Source organism: Carcharodon carcharias, chromosome 1, assembly GCF_017639515.1.
Source record: "Carcharodon carcharias isolate sCarCar2 chromosome 1, sCarCar2.pri, whole genome shotgun sequence".
Taxonomy (NCBI): domain Eukaryota; kingdom Metazoa; phylum Chordata; class Chondrichthyes; order Lamniformes; family Lamnidae; genus Carcharodon; species Carcharodon carcharias.
In genome coordinates this window covers 19125305-19141757 of record NC_054467.1, presented here as the reverse complement: position 1 = coordinate 19141757, position 16453 = coordinate 19125305, and the positions used below count along the sequence as shown (strand labels likewise).

General features: G+C 44.4%; 1 protein-coding gene across 2 annotated transcripts in view; it reads left to right on the top strand.

Moving 5' to 3' along the window:
- The window catches only part of LOC121284458 (putative uncharacterized protein MYH16), a 56811-nt gene extending 42621 nt beyond the window's left edge, over positions 1 to 14190 (top strand). For both annotated transcript variants that reach the window (XM_041199942.1, XM_041199952.1), the window contains 4 exons: positions 1769 to 1891; positions 5276 to 5431; positions 12769 to 12829; positions 12946 to 14190. In XM_041199942.1, coding sequence (XP_041055876.1) covers positions 1769 to 1891; positions 5276 to 5431; positions 12769 to 12829; positions 12946 to 13106 — 501 coding nt within the window. In that variant the 3' untranslated portion in view covers positions 13107 to 14190. The remainder of the gene's footprint in view (positions 1 to 1768; positions 1892 to 5275; positions 5432 to 12768; positions 12830 to 12945) is intronic.
- The last annotated feature ends 2263 nt before the right edge of the window (positions 14191 to 16453 follow it).

Below are 16453 nucleotides of genomic sequence, written 5' to 3'. Positions count from 1 at the left end.
TCAGGTACAGAGTCACCAGCCTGTAACATTAGTGGCCCTCAAGTCCCCTGTGGTCCGAAATGGATTTTTAGCTGCCTAATATTTACATAAATAACAGCGAGACCTAGGGGTTAAACAGAGAACCCTCTCTACTGTATACCAGCTTGATGAATTATCCTGCATGCCACTGCAGGCTGAATGCTCAATCTGACAGACGCTGGCATGGGTGAAAAATTGGTGCCACACTCAACTGCCCATTATAGACACGGCATGACCGGGCAGTTTCTGCAATGTATTAAAGCTGCCAGGGAAACCTGGGCAGTGTGGCCAGGGGAGGCCAAGGTAACTCCATTTTTAGAAATGATTACAAGGAATCCTTAGGTATTCCCTATCGCAATCCTGCCTCTCCCTCCTCCCAACCAGCACTAGCTCTGCAACTCTCCCAGCGCCTTACTGGGAAGACCGACCTCTTGGTTCTCAGGTGGTGTCCAGCTCCTGCTCCATTTCCCACTCCTGCCCGCTGGTCATCCCCACTGTCTTTATGCAGGAGACACATCCGAAGAATTAAGATGAGGGCCAAGTGACCAAGGCCACTCCTGTTCCTCCCAGCCCCACATGGAAAACCTAGGCCTCCTCTACCCCAGCCTCCCTCCTTCCATCCTGCCAGACTCTTGCGAACTTTCCCTCCCTGTGACTTACCCTGTCGCCAGGGTTTGACTGTCTCTCTGCTGCCAGCTGACAGCCTCCTGATGACTGAATTTCTACACCAGTGCACCGATGAACTGCTGCTTCCTGTCCCTTTCAGGTGCACAACATCCAGGGAACATGCAGTGGGGATGGTGGTATATGGATAATGTTACTGGACTAGCAAACCAAAGGCCCCGACTAATTCCCTGGAGACATGGGCAGGATTTTACGGTCCCAGTGGGGTGGCCTGTAAAACTCACCGGGTGGCTTTCCCACTGCCCCACACCACCCCCCCATCTTCCCCCAACCTATCCGCAATTTTAAGGGGGTCTGGAAAGGCCTCGGACCTAGCTTGCTCGCCCTCACCCTAATTGAGGCCATTGCCACTTCCTGCCTGGCTCAATTTTGAGGCTGCCGGGGTGGAGTGGGGGGAAGCCCATTAGGTCAACTTGCTCGGGTATGGGGGGGGGGTGTGGGGGAAGGGGGAAGGAAGGTTGGGGTGGGCACCCTTTCCACATTTCGTGGGGGCTCCTTTCCCTGCTGACCTCTCCATCAAGACCCCCAGCTGCTGTCCTCACCACCCTAGGCTTCACCTCCCTTCCCTGCGATGAGTCCTCCACCCACACCCTGCACTTATATACTCCTGGGCTCCGGGACTTGGACCAGAGCAGTCCCAAGATTCCAAGTCCTGGCCACTGCTACCGCTGGCATTGCTGGCACTGCAGTGCTGCCAGCCAATCAAATTGGCAGCTCTCTGAGGCCGGACTTCTGCCTAAGTGAGGGGCAGAAGTTCCATCTCCAGCCAATTAACACCCCTCGGAGCGTTAAAAGGCTGCAGGGCAGCTGTGATTGGTGGGATCTCCTCACCCATTGCCAGCCACTCCTGGGGGTGACTCCTCCCTAGACAGTAAAAACACAGACTTTCCTCAGTGGAAGCAAACACATGGAAAACACTGTTCGGAAAAAATCACTGGCCGTACTGTGAAAGAGTTGGCATATATGTGTGCTTGTTTCTAAAATGGTGGCAGTAGAGCATCAACAATAAGGCAGGGCTGAGGGGTAGAGCATGGCTCAGTTTGATATTCTTTGCACTGTTCGACAGCTCACAGTCCTCATCATTGAACTGCACCACCTGAAGAGGGCTTATCAGGCACTCTCCCAAAGTGTGGACTGTCCTGAAGGCAGTTTATCAGCTGATTGGATAAACAGGCTACAATTAATTAAGGTTAGTACATCGCGCTGTAAATCTGCCAGAAATTGAATATTTTTATACCGCCAATAAGATGAAGTATTCATCCAGAAAGATATTAATTCAGAAATTACTGTGTGACATCAGAGTGTGGACACTTAGCATAGTTGTACAACATTCTTTAAAGTGGCATTTTAACTGAAGTGTTAAATTAAGTTAGTGCCTCTGTAAAAATCACAAAGTAATGCCATCCAGGCATATTAAAGTCTCGCAGGAACCTTCAGATCGGCTGGTGACAAAAGAAATGCCATCACAAAGTGTGTAAGACAACCTATTGCTCCAGAAAGGCAGGCTGACTGCATCAACCTCTTTAAAAAGTGGGAGACGCTAAAGTCATGAGCCAGTTGTGAACGTGAAAGTGTAAGAAAACTGTGGTTGTCCTCAAGCTTCACCCACCAGTTATCTGGGTTCAGACTCTCGATTTTCAACTCCAGGTAGTTCCTGCACAGTTGGCTGCAGCAAGCCTCTGTACTAGATGCCATGGTTGAGAAAGAGAACGCAATAACAAAATGTACAGCGTGCAGCAGAGGGGCTTAAATTCCTCAGCGTCCCAAACCGGGCATGAACCCAGCAGTGAAAGGAACGGTGCACCGAAACAGAGAGGAGGTATTTAAATTTGGCCCTGGGTCTCACCAGAATAAATCAAGTGAGCTGGGAGCACCAATGAGGCACTACACTGCAGGTTTTCTGTCAGGACCTTTCAAATTCTGGCTTCCATCAAGGCCCAGGGGTAAGTCCAGAAATGGGAAGAGGCGATCAAATGGCAGACCGATGGAGCCGGTTTTATTTAGCAAAGCTAGGAGAGCTCCTGCTTCTTCCAACTCCACAAAATACTAAACAATTTTCATGTTTTCTCGGCCTTCTTTCCATTGCCTCTAGCAATCCCTTGAAGAACCCAATGCTTTGGCTGCTCAAGACCCAGAAAGTCTGACACCTTAAGTTCTGACAAATGGATTTAGGTGACCAGGTCTGAAAGGTTGAACAGACAGGTCTTGACTGCATTAGCAGTGGCCTGAAGTCCCATGCAGATTGAGCACAGTTGTCTACATTGCTAAACTGGTTATTGTTGTGCCTATTTTAGGCCTGTGAAGTACGCAACTATTTTAAATTAAGGCCTCAAAACATAAAAGTCTATTCGGTATAAATAGATTGGGTGGAAAGTTTGAGTGAGACTTTTGTGAATTCTACATTCAAAATTGACAAAATGTGTATCAGCCATTAATTAGCATAAATCACAAATCTATGTCAACCTACAAAAATGATGGACAAGAAAAGAGAAACTGGTCTATTAAGCCTGCCCTACACCATGACAGTGGGCCCATCATAACCCCCTCCCACCTCACCACCACCCCACCCTCCCATCCCACTTCCTCAAGTGCACTCCTACAGCCAATGGAGAGGCAAAAAAACAGAAAACAACCCAGAGCCAATAAGGGGAGAAATGTCCTCTAAAACCCCCTCCAACAAACTCCCCCATCCCCCAGGCTATCCAAACCAGTAGAGGATAACACATGGCTCAATATTACTTGTGTTGTACTTGATACAATCCTTGCCCCAGCCCAGCTTCCTCTTGAAGACAGAGTTGGGAATATATTCCAAAGGCTGACTGCTCACCCGAAAGGGAGCATCCTCTTGCCACCCAGTTTATTCTTACTCTTACAAAGTTTAAACTCATCTCCCCAGGCCGTCCCCATTCTGTTAAACTGAAATAATATATCAATAGGGGCTCTCTCCAGCTCATTAATTATTTTATCGACCTCGGTCAGGTCACCTCTATTCGAAACTACTCTAAACTAAATAGACCAAGCTCCTTGAGCATCCCCGATTTTAATCGCTCCACCATTGGTGGCCGTGCCTTCTGTTGTCTAGGCTCTAAGCTCTGAAAATACCCTCCCTACACCTCAGCCTCTACACCTCTCTTTCCTCCTTTAAGACACTCCTTAAAACCTATCTCTTTAACTAAGCTTTTGGCCAACTGCCCTGATACTTCCTAATGTGACTCGGTGTCGTTTTTGTTTTATAATGCTCCTGTGAAGCGCATTGGGATGTTTTAATATGTTAAAGGTACTACATAAATATAAGTTATCGTTACTGTTGCACAGTAAACGCCAGCTGCTTTAATTTCAGTGCAACATTATTCATATATAACATTTCTCTCTAAATAGAATGAACCTTTTCCCCAGTGAGACACACCTTCACACTTAGTTGTTCTGCAGCCAAGGTCAAGATAACCTTTTCTTAGTCTTCCCTCTTGGCTTGAATGTGTGTATTCACCCTTCCCTGATGGAAATGAATGGTCCCAGATGGCAAAAAATTATATCTGTCTCCATATTTATATTGGAATAAAACCTTGCACTGCAGAGCAAATTGTAGAGCTCTGTATTGTTCTATATATTTTACCGAAATTCACTGCTTTACCGGTATTCAGAAAGTTTGGAAGGAAACAAAATGTCATTCAGACAACCCCATCAACTTAGGCCTGAATCTTCTGGTCGGTGTGCGGGAGTGGGACCTGCTTGCCGACATGTAAAATGATGCACGGTGACATCAGGCGTGTGTCCCGTTGTCACCGTGCGTCATTCCGATCTTCAGTTCGGCAGGCGTGCACCAGAGTCGGCTGCGTGCCCGCCAAACTGTCAAAGGCCTATTAAGGCCATTTAAAAACTAATTGAAATAATTAACAGAGCCGGGCAGGCGAAGAGCCCAGGCGGCCTTCACACTTTTCATGGAACCTCATCCACAGGCAGGATGAGGTATCATGAAGGGTTTATAAATGTAATAAAAATTTTTAGCGAAATTCATTGACATGTCCCAGCTCTTATGTCACCGTCACGTGAGGGGACATGTCTGAATAATTTTCTTTTCTTCAACTTTTCCAAATCAAATTAACCTCCCTGAGGCATGGAGCTGCCTCAGGGAGATTTCTGCGCTCTTTCAGGCATATGGTTAAAAAAACCGCAGGCCCCAACTCTCCCTCCTCCCCCCACCTGCCCAGGTAGCGCTAAGTGCTTCCGGGTGTGCGTCACACGCTGGGTAGGCCTTAATTTGCCCACCCATGCAAAATGGCGGCACGCAGCCAATCATGGGCAACAATTGGCTACGCATCCACCCACGCCCACTCCCGAACTGCCTGCCCGACAGGGAGAAAATTCTCCCCTTAGTGGTTTTTTTTTGGTCAATGCTGAGTGCTGCATTGATTTTAATTTTGGATCACAGAGTTTTCAGTTTATGGCATGGACTGTCTCTCACAAATAGTAAACCTGCACTTTTATTGTATTGACTCACCGGTTAGGTTCCAACTTCAAGACTGTATTGAAGACATTGGATATGTAACGCCAAACTGTTTTGTTTTGTTAATAGAATGCTGTTGAAAAGATTAAAACCCATCAGGTGAAGCTAAAGCTTTTGAAAGAGGAAAACGAACAATTAGTTCAAAAGTCAAGATGTGAATCATTGCAAAATATGGAAGATAAAGTATTTGCGTTGAAGGAGGACATTCAAGCAAAAACACAAAAGGTGCGTGAAGTTTAAACCAGGAGCTGAAGTTTGGGAAAGTTTGTGGTTGTGGTTGCTGCAGGTCAAACATCTCAGTTCCAGGACATCACTGCAGGGGGAGAATTTTCCCCCCATCGGGGGGGTTGCAGGGTGGGCACCAACCCGATTGGTGCCCCTGTTTTAAGTGGGCGGGCCTTAATTGACATGACGCGCGCCCGGAAGCGCTGAGCGCTCCCTGTGCGGGCGGGGGAGATACCCTGAGCCAGGACCTGCGCCGTTTCGCACATGCGAGCAAAAGAGCACAGAAATCTCCTGTAGGGGTGTCTCAGGGAGATTAGTTTAAGTTTTAAACATTTAAATATAGAAATTTAAGAATTTTAGAATATGTCTCCTCATGTGACAGCTGGGACATGTCAATGAATTTTTAAAAAAATTTTATTCAATTTTTAAACACTTCAGGAAACCTCATCCCGCCTGTGGATGATGCTCCATGGAAAATGCAAAGGCCGCCTGGGCTCTTCACCTGCCCACCGCCAACCTTAAAGCTGGACAGGCAGCATTCTAAACTGCTTTAATTGATTTCTTAATGGCCTTTATTAGCCATTGACATTTCGGCGGGTGCGCAGCTGACTCCCGCGTGCGCCCACTGAACAAAATATCGCAATGACGTCGGGACGCACGTCCGACATCATCATGCATCATCTTACGTGTCGGCGAGTGGGCTCTGCCCCCGATCACCGACCCGAAAATTCTGCCCCAGGAGTTCGTCAGGCTAGTGTCCCAAGTCCAACCATATTCAACTACATCATCAGTGATCTTCCCTACATCATTAGCCCAGAAGTGGGGATGTTCGCTGATGATTGCAGATGATTGCACAATGTTCAGCACTATTTGCGACTCCTCAGATACTGATGCCATCTTTGTCCATAGGCAGCAAGATTTGGACAACATCCAGGATTGGGCTGATAAGTGACGAGTAACATTTGCACCATACAAGTGCCAGGCAATGACCTTCTCCAATAAGAGAGAATCTAACCATCTCTCCTTGACTTGCAAAGACATTACCATCACTGAATCCCCCACTATCAACATCCTGGGTGTTACCACTGACCAGAAACTGAACTGGACTAGCCATATAAACACTCAAGAAGCTCGATACCATCCAGAACAAAGCAGCCTGCTTAACTGACACCCCATCCACCACCTTAAACATTTACTCCCTCCACCACTGACAGGCAGTAGCAACAGTGTGTACCATCTACAAGATGCATTGCAGCAACTCACCAAGGATCCTTCAACAGCATCTTCCAAACCTGTGACTTCTACCACCTAGAAAGACAAGGGCAGCAGATGCATGGGAACACCTTCCAAGCCACATGCCATCTTGACTCGGAACTAAATCGCCATTCCTTTACTGTCGCTGGGTCAAAACCCTGGAACTCCCTTTCTAATAGCATTGTGGGTGCACCTACACCACATGGATTGCAACTGTTCAAGAAGGTGGTGAGCCACCAACTTCTCAAGGGCAATTAGGGACATGTAATAAATGCTGGTCTAGCCAGTTTAGAATGCTGCCTGTCCAGCCTTAAGGTTGGTGGGCAGGTGAAGAGCCCAGATGGCCTTTGCATTTTTCATGGAGACTCATTCACAGGCGGGATGAGGCTTCAGCCCATATCCCATGAATGAATTAAAAAAAACTTGTGATTCTGATAACACTGTGGGGAAAAAAAAATCTTCTATCCTCCCAAAGTAACAGAAAATTACTTCCCACCTTGTTTAATGTATGTTATATAAAAATCATGGCATATTGAAGAGTCATAACAGTACAACTGGTCTCCTTTTGGCCCATCAAACCCACGTTAGATTCATAATTCTATGGGTAGAACTTAATGCTCTCCCCCATTGTGATGTTGCTGAAATGTATGTAGTGCAATGTTCTGATTAGCATACCACTGAATATGTATATAGCTCAATTACATCATCACCAAAGGAAGTGATGCAAGACAGTAGGTTGCAGCAGCGTTGATCCCGATTGCATATGCATGTGGAGCTCTCCTGTGACCCTGTATATAGTCTCTCATTGACCAATACTGTTACTATTCATCAATATGTGATTGTTAAGTTTGTGTTAGAGACCAGTGATAAAAATATTCTGAGGCGAGTTTCTTGGCATTTAATAGGGCGGCAGGGTCATGGGGACCCCTCCACTTCCCGACTCTGCCCCAATTAAGTCCAGCACAGGAAGGCTTGTGGACAGCCTTCAAGCCATCCTGTAGCCAATTGAGGCCATTAAGTGGCCACAGGAAACCCTAGAAGCAAACGCTGTCAGGATGGGGGTGTTGCAGTGGTGGACCCTTGTTCAAAGCACTCAATGCCTGATTGAGGGACCCAGCATTGGAAAGGGGCAGGCCCTGCTGAGAGCCAACCCCCTGACCCTGCTGCCGACTTCCAGGACCCCCATCCCACCAACACTAACCCATGGCCTGAGTCCTTCAGTGATCCTTGGTCTTGGATTGGTGCATTGCTGGCAGCATCCCCAGTGGTGCTGACTGCAATGGCAGCCGTCAGCCTGTGATTGGCCAGCAGCTCTTTGGGGGGGGCGGTGGGATATCCTCTCTTGGGGTCCTTGATCCCTGGTAAGGCCTGCCACTACTCAGTTAAGTGCCTGATTTACTCTTAATTTGGTGGGCCTTCCAAAAGGAGGTGACATGGGTCTCTCGCCAGCTCTCCAGCTGTCAGCCGAGATTTCTGACTCCTGCATTACGTACCACCCTGTGTTTGGAATCTGGATTGTTGGAGTTTGCTTTTAGTTTAATCCATTTTAAACAATCCCCAGAAATTCTTTGTGCTATCTCAAATTTATCTTGAATACTCCATTTAGGATTAAGGTAGAAATATTTTTATTTGATGATGATCTCAGTTCTGGAAGCTGACTGCATCCATGTGGAATAATATAGACAATTGAAAAGGGCACTCAATAGAACACATACCTCCACAACATTATTAAAATTATTCAGCTCTTTATTGAGGCTTTTCTCTGCCTGGTTGATGCTCGACAAAGTTGAAAAAATAAATCTTTTTAAGAGCTTCCATCTCTCTGAGGAGGCATCAGGCCAATCCACATCAAACAACCTGCTCTGAAAACCCTGCTCACATTTTGACAGCTGTGACCATTTGCACCACAGCAGCTGAGACAACCCACAACATTCTAAAACAATCAACAACATCCTAAATGAAACAACCCACAACATTCTTTAAAAAAATGTCCATTCACCTACCTCCCAATGTTAACGGATAGATCCTTTTAAAGTTTCCAAAATTGAATCTGGATCTGTATCTTCACCAAAAACTAACCAGTTCTTCCTTGGGCCATACCCTATCTGTGTACCAAGTTTCATTGAAACCTGTCCATTAGTTTTTGATATATATTGTTTACAGACAAATGGGGCCTAAAAAAATTACCTCTGCCATGTAAGAATTGAAGTATACTGTTAAGAAATAGAGATAGTTAAGAAGTTATACTTGTGTTTGTGACTGTTAGAAATGATTTTTAGTTTTAATATTTAAGTTTGATTTGATTTCTGTGTTTTTGTGTTAAGAAAAGGTCAAGTTGAGTTTTACTTTCACTTTAAAAGGTGCCTGCATTTCTAATGAGAGTTTACAACTGTAAGAGAAGTTAAGCAAACACAAGAGTAGGAAAACTGGGCTGTTGCCTAGCAACAGGGGTCCAGAGAGGCAGGTCCCTCCCACAGCCACATATAGAAGAAACTAGAAACAACAGTTTGATTTGGAAGCTGTTTCATCTCAGTTGGTTTGAAGACAGCTGTCAAGCAGAAACAATCTAGAAGGGGCAGATAGCCAGTCCCAAGATAAAGAAAAAAGTCTCCAAGAATCCAGGGGAGTAGAACAGGAGAAAGTCCCAAGCAGACCTTCTAGTCAAGGGAAGGACAGGAACCTGGAAAAGGTCCTGTTAAGTGAAGTTAAGAACGAGGGACAGAGAAAGGCTCCAAACTTCAAGCTTAAAGAGATAAAGGCTTGTGAGAAGTCAGAAGGTCCAAAGATGCATCTGAAGGTCTGTAACTCTTTGCTATGGGCATGTGAAGCAGTGGTATACTGTTGACAGCTGAGTCAGTGAGAGGGAGTGCATGGAAGAAAGCTTGAATGCATGTAGTGACCCAGGGGAGAGAAAAATCGGAAGGAGAGTTTGAGACCCTGGAGGTGAACCCTTGCGGAAGGCATCTGAGAGAAAGTGTTGGTTTGGAAGAAGATTCTAAGGCGAGTTCTTGGTAAGTGGAGATTGGAAACCCTTGCAGAATTCAGTGAGACTGGTTGGCTCACGGTCTAACAAGCACCTGGGGGTGTGGGTTGAAGAGAGATCCATAGCATCTGCCTGGGGTGGCCTCTGTCACTTGGTTTCAGAGTGTGGTGTGTCTGACCACAGGTGGCCAATTGGTTTAAATGGACTGCACTTCCTGTGAACATTAGAGTATAAGAGACCTTTTGTAACCTGTGTTATCCTTACAAATCTGTAAATACCTGTATATGTATAGTTGTGGGTGAAGAAGTATTTTAATATAGTTCATCTTTTCTTGTTTAATAAATGTTTTATACTTTTGTTAAAAGCTCATTAGCTGACTCCGGTGACTCTGTTCAGTAGCCCCTCTCCACGTATCTAAACAAAGAAATAAAAGTTAGGATCTATCAAGCTGGGTTCCACTCTGGGATCACACTTGTCCAGAGGTAGCTTCAGCTGTGGATCATAACAATACAAACAGCAGATTTCCACATTATTTACATATTTACAAGATCATAGGTCAATTTATGAAAATTAGCAATGTATCAATGATGTTATACAACAGACATAATGAGCCTATCAATGTAACTGTAACTTGAACCTAATACAATGGAAACACTCTCATTCTTTGGTATTTTATAATCATTGCACTGTTGCAATGCTTTCTTGTTGAATTCTTTTCGAAAGTGTCATTGTGCAACACTGGCAACAATGTTGGTAATTACAGTGATGTAACTGGCACTGGGAAGAGTGTTCAAACTGATTTGCAATAGGCATGACTTAAATCTAAATTTTGTCACAAGCTGCACAAGGTTAAGTGAAATGGATGGAGTGCCTCATGTGGAAGGAGCGGGCCAGCAGTGTAAGATAGTCACTAATAAATCCAGATCGGGAGAAATATCTTTTGTGGTGAGAATCCGGAATTCACTAGTGCATGGCATGGTTGAGGTGAACATCATAGATGCATTTAAGGGAAAGCTGGATAAACAAATGAGGGGAATAGGGCGAGAGGACTTGGGGTTGGAGGAGGCTCATGGGGAGCATAAACACTGACATGGACTTGTTGGGCTGAATGGTCTGTTTCTGTGCTGTGGACTTGATGTAAGTGCATCCTTTTAATGCAGTAGCCTCCAAGATGACCAGGGAATACATCAGGTTACCTGCCAGAAACGGTCTGAGAAGCAGGTGAGTTACAGAATACTCAAACACGGGCTTGTCAGTCCAGAGAGAGACAGACGTCAGCACAAAACAAGAACCAGTGCCCTCATTATGTACGTGTCTTGGGAATAGCTAACAAAACTGCCTTTAAACTGTTGGAATTTGTCAGTTAGTCAAGATGTTGAGACTAACCAGCAACGCAGCCTTAACAGCCAGGGACAAAATAAAGTTTAAAAATAGAGGCTTTGATTTATTTAGCATGTCTTCACATTCACAATAACATTCACAAACCATATGTCACTAAATATGCAACCGCCTTTGCCCAACAGTTGCCAGCTCTACATGACCAAAAGACAAGGAGCAATATAAACCTGTACATACGTCATTGTAGTCAGAGAGCATGTGCCAGACAGTTAACAATAAACAATGATCAAACTGTGTGCCTGCATTTCTGAAAGACTTAACTGTGTCTAAACTTTCTAGAACTCTAACAGGTATCATGGGGCCAGTTTAACAAACGCACATTGCTGGCCAAGTATCGTACCTGCCAACCCGTTTTACTGTGATGGTCTCCTTAGGAGCCTGCTTCCTTCTGAGGCAAACAGTGCTTCCCTCCTCCACCTAACTTTCTGCACAAGCACTTTGGCAGCTTCATGCCTCCATTATGGACCTTTCTGCAGACTTTCTAGGCAGTTTTTTAACTTCATGGGTGGTAATTAATCCATGTGGGGGCCCTGACTGCCAGCTGGAGAGCTGGTGAGAGCTGCGCGTAAATTCCTTTGGGGAAGGCCTGCAATGCCAAGTGCCAATAAAGTGGCCAGCGGCTGGTCTTCCCCAGGATCAATGACTGAGCCAAGCAGAGGACGGCTGCGCTGCATTGCAGGCAACGCCACTGGGGGAGTGGTGGCAGCATCAGGTAATGCACCCACCGGAGGCCCAGGATCAAACGAGGGACGCAGGGTCAGTGAGGGGCCCAGCCACAGGTGAGTGAAGGCAGGATGGGTACCATGTGGGGGTCAGCAGCAAGGGCAGGGGTGGGATGGGTGGCTCTCAGCGGCAAGCACCCTGTCCCCCGTCCCAAACGCCCCCTTCCCAATGCTGGGTCCCTCAATCAGGCATTAAGTGCATTTGAACAAGGGAGCACCCCCAGGAACCTGCAAGCAAACAGTACAGGGTTTGCTTTTCAGGCTCCCAGAGGGCAACTGTCCTGCCTGCCACTGGTGGTGGGCATTAGTTGCCCACTAAAGAGCACCAATTGGTGGTGGTGTGGGAAGGCTGTCCGCGAGCCTTCCTGCCCCAGACTTAAATGGGACAGATGGGAAGGCAGCAGGGTCCCCACCTGGCACCCTTCTGCCCAATTAAATGCCCCCCACCTTCATATACAACTTGAGGCAGGGCGTTAAATTCATATATTCACTCCATATACTTTTAACCTGTTGCCTGTATTAATTTAAGTCTGGTGCTTTCTTTAAGCTGCTACAATTCTTTAAATACTGCAGCAGCATGCTAGATTCCATTGACCCCAAAATGATGGGCTCCCAAGCAGAAACATTCATAATGTTGGAAGCTGATCATGAATATTTGCCTTCCAGTGCATTAACTTTCCTATTAAAGTTCAACCCCTCAGTACACTATCTCTCCCATCATAATATCTAATGGTAATTCTCTGCCTCTGTTACTTTTGTTTGGTAGATTATTGGAAACTTTTTTCAAGCTTGTTAACGTTTTGAATATCAAAAATTCATCCAACAAGCAAATGTTTCATTATATGCTGCAGCACTGTCAGGACTCGAATGTAAGAAGATATATATATCTAGAAGCAGGATTGCCAGTAGTTCTGGTGTCCTATTTGTTCTGGGAAACTTGTCTCCTTTTTGTGAGTTCTAACAGCTTGTTTCAATGTTAGTTGGCAGCTTTGGGTGCACAGACAAGACTGCAGCAGGACCAACACAAAATCCTTTTGACAGGTTCGGAACAATTCAATATTATTCTTACTTTCCATTCATGTTTCATGTTAATTTGAGAATTGTTTGAATTCCTAGTTGTGAGCTTCATAATGCTACCAATGTGTTGTGATGCGCAGATAAAGCAGCCTTGGGCATGCATCCGAAAGCAATGGGTGGACTCCAAGGTTGTGAGAAAATGGGCAACGTTACAAGAAGAATGGGGGCAAGCACTGCAGAAGCTGAAGTGAAACCTGAAAAAGCCTTACACAGTGGAGAAAATGACTATCAGAGATGTTGAGTAAACTTTCCTTCAGATGCAACCTCTGCCAATATTATACTTTAATTACTATGTCGTAGAATTATGCAGGGTCAATACATTTCTCTAACTCAACATTATATTGTAACACTAAGGAATGGGTTAGTACACTGCCATTTCTCTTTTGAGACTTGGGTTTAAATCCAGACTGATGAAACTAAAGTTTCCACACTCTGTTAAGGACTTGCATGAAATCAATTTAAGTAGTCTTAATTTAAGCTCTAGCATAGCACGAAACCAAAGGAACTCAGGAACTCTGCTCACATTGAGTAATCATAGTCAGACAAGAATGTAGACATGTGACAGTGGGGCAAGTAGGTGCACTTTTTTAAAGTAGGGTTTAGGACCTATTGTTCAGGAAAAGCTGAGGGGAGCTTACCCAGCATTTGCTCTGAATTATAACTGACCTGGAAATATTTCATGCTAACTACATTTATCTTGATCATGAGTAATCTCACCAAAACAGATTCATCAGTGCTGGATCATGACCCCAACACCAATCATCAAGCCTTCGTTTCTGAGACTGGCTAGGATCTGGAGTATGTTGTCTGTGAGTGAGGTGGAGGAAGGTTCAATCGACCATTCAAGAGGGAAATGGATTATTTTCTGAAAAGGAAGAATGTGCAGGGTCACAGGGAGAAGATGAAGGAATGGCACTATGTGAATTGCATGTTCAGCGAGCTGGCACAGACACAATGGGCTGAATGGCCTCCTTTGCTGTACTGGGTACTATCCAACTGTACATAGGACCTGTCACAAGACAGAACAATCTCAAGCCTGACATATGAGACAAATGAACTACTTACTGGGGAATAGTAGCTGAGGTGGTTTCCCATTGTGTTCCTCAAAGTTTTTATAATCAGAGTACTTTCAGGCTTTATAGATATGGACATACAAGTGAAAAGAAGTAATACATTTATGCAAGGCACTCCAAGTTACAGTTGGAATACTATGCACAGATTATATGTGAAACTTCATAGAGAATCACCAACATGATAACAAACTATAATTATGAAGAGTGTTATGATATAGCAGGTGGTAATTGTCGGGCTGACCAAATCCCAAAGGGAAACTTGGTCAAGCTATCACAACGATTTGCAGTTTATTATGAGAAGGTAGTGAAGCCACAAGTAAAGATTCCACTACCACTTCTGGAAATTTTAAATATTAAATTAAAACATTTATCAACTAAAGAAAAGAAAAACTTAAACATACAAAATTACAGTTACACAGTTAAATTTAGTCTTATAACATTTCCCAAAAGATTTCTATTTCACTAGACTAGACAAATAAACACCCTTTTCAGGCAACAGTCCCTATGGATTCTTAATCTAAAAAAAATCCAGTAACATTACCTCAAGGCACCCACTGTTGCTATGGGGAGGTATTTCATATGAGCTTCTCTCTCTCTCTTACTTGACACTGGAAATCAAATGATTGTAACAAAATCTTGCTTTCTGGAAAACAAACAAACACTTCTCTGGGGTGGCCACAGGCTGCTTACTTTCCAGATCTGTCCTCGCACAGCACACTCTTCAAGATAGCACATGGCCACTTTCAGGCAACTTTCAATCTTTCCTTAAAAATGTTTTTTTCACTTTCATCTTTAAACCCATTGTTCATAACTTTCTTTGGAAGTTACTATTTCCAGAATATAAAAATCTTTCATGTTGTCTTTATAGCTACTACTTTCAGGAAAAATAAACTTAATAACTTTGCTTTATTTGTTTATGATCTTTGCCAGTTGTAAAACTTCCTTTTATTTCTCTTTGAAATTCAACAGTTAAAAATTCAACTCCTTATTTATCTCCTAATGCAAATTCCTATTCATGTCATATTTACTTTTGTTCCCATCTTAGCTTGTTCACCTCCACTTCAAAATGCCTACATTACACCTAACCCTTTTATGATTTGAACCTTTCAGTCTGACTGTCTTCAGTTTAATTAAATTAGTCACACAAACACACACACACACACACACACAGCCCCCAAAGCCTGCTTCACATTATCCCACAGTAATATTGGAAAAAATGATATTTTCTTTACAAGAGAGATCTCAGATTCTAGAATTATTTCCATTAAACAGTGAAGAGCAAGAGGAAAGCTAATAGAGGTTCTTTGAAATTACAGTTTTTAAAATTGTGAAGATTTTTGATAGACCAAGAATAACAACAGCTTGCATTTTTATTGCGCCTTTAATTTAATAAAACCACTCAAGGTGCATCTCAGGAATATTTTAAAGCAAAATTTGACACTGAGACCAGAATTAGAGGACTGCAGATATTTAGCAAGGTTGTGGGATTTGAAGAGACTAGAGATAGTGAGTGGTGAGGCCATGGAGGGATTTAAAAATAAGGGTAAACATTTTACATTGGAGGCGTTGCTTAACTGAAGCCATTGTAGGTCAGTGAGTTCAGGGGTGCTGGGTGAATGGAGCTTGGTGCAAGTTAGAAAAATGGGCAGCAGAGCTTTGGATGGCCCAAGTTTATGGAGGGTAGAACATGACAGGCAGTCAGAAGTGCTTTTTAATAATTAAGTCTAGAGATATCAAAGGCATGGACAAGGGTTTCAGCAGCAGATGAGGCAGAGGCAGAGTCAGACGAGGTAGTGACGATGCAGATATGGGCTCGGAAGCCCATCTCAGAGTCAAACAAGACCCCAAGGTTCCAAACAGCCTGGTTCAGCCTTAATATAGTGAATTGCTGCTGTGAATAGTGAAAGGCTATTTCCTCTGGGTGGTAAGAGAAGGTTGTTTTATTAGGAAAGATTGGACTGACTGGGCTTGTTTCCGCTGATGTTTAGAAGAACCATAGAACTATAGAAATGATACAGCACAGAAGGAGGCCATTCAGCCCACCTTGTCCATGCCAGTCTGAGGACACCCAGGTGCCCTTTCTAATCCCACCTTCCTGCACTCGGCCCATAGCCCTGCAGCTTACAGCACTTTAGGTGCAGATCCAGGCACTTTTTAAAAGAGTTTAAAGTTTCTGCCTCTACCACCAACTTGAGCAGCGAATTCTAGACACCCACTACCCTCTGCATAAAAACGTTCTTCCTCATGTGCCCCCTATGCCTTCTGCCACTTATCTTGAATCTATGCCTCCTGGTTCTAGCATCCTCCGTCAAAGGAAACCATTTTATCCTGTCCACTCTATCTATTCCCCTCATAATTTTGTACACCTCAATCAAGTCACCTCTCAGCCTTCTTTGTTCCAGGGAAAATAACCCCAACCTATCCAATCTCTCCTCGTAGCTACACTTTTCTAACCCTGGCAACATTCTTGTAAACCTCCTCTGCACTCTCTCCAGAGCTATTACATCCTGCCTGT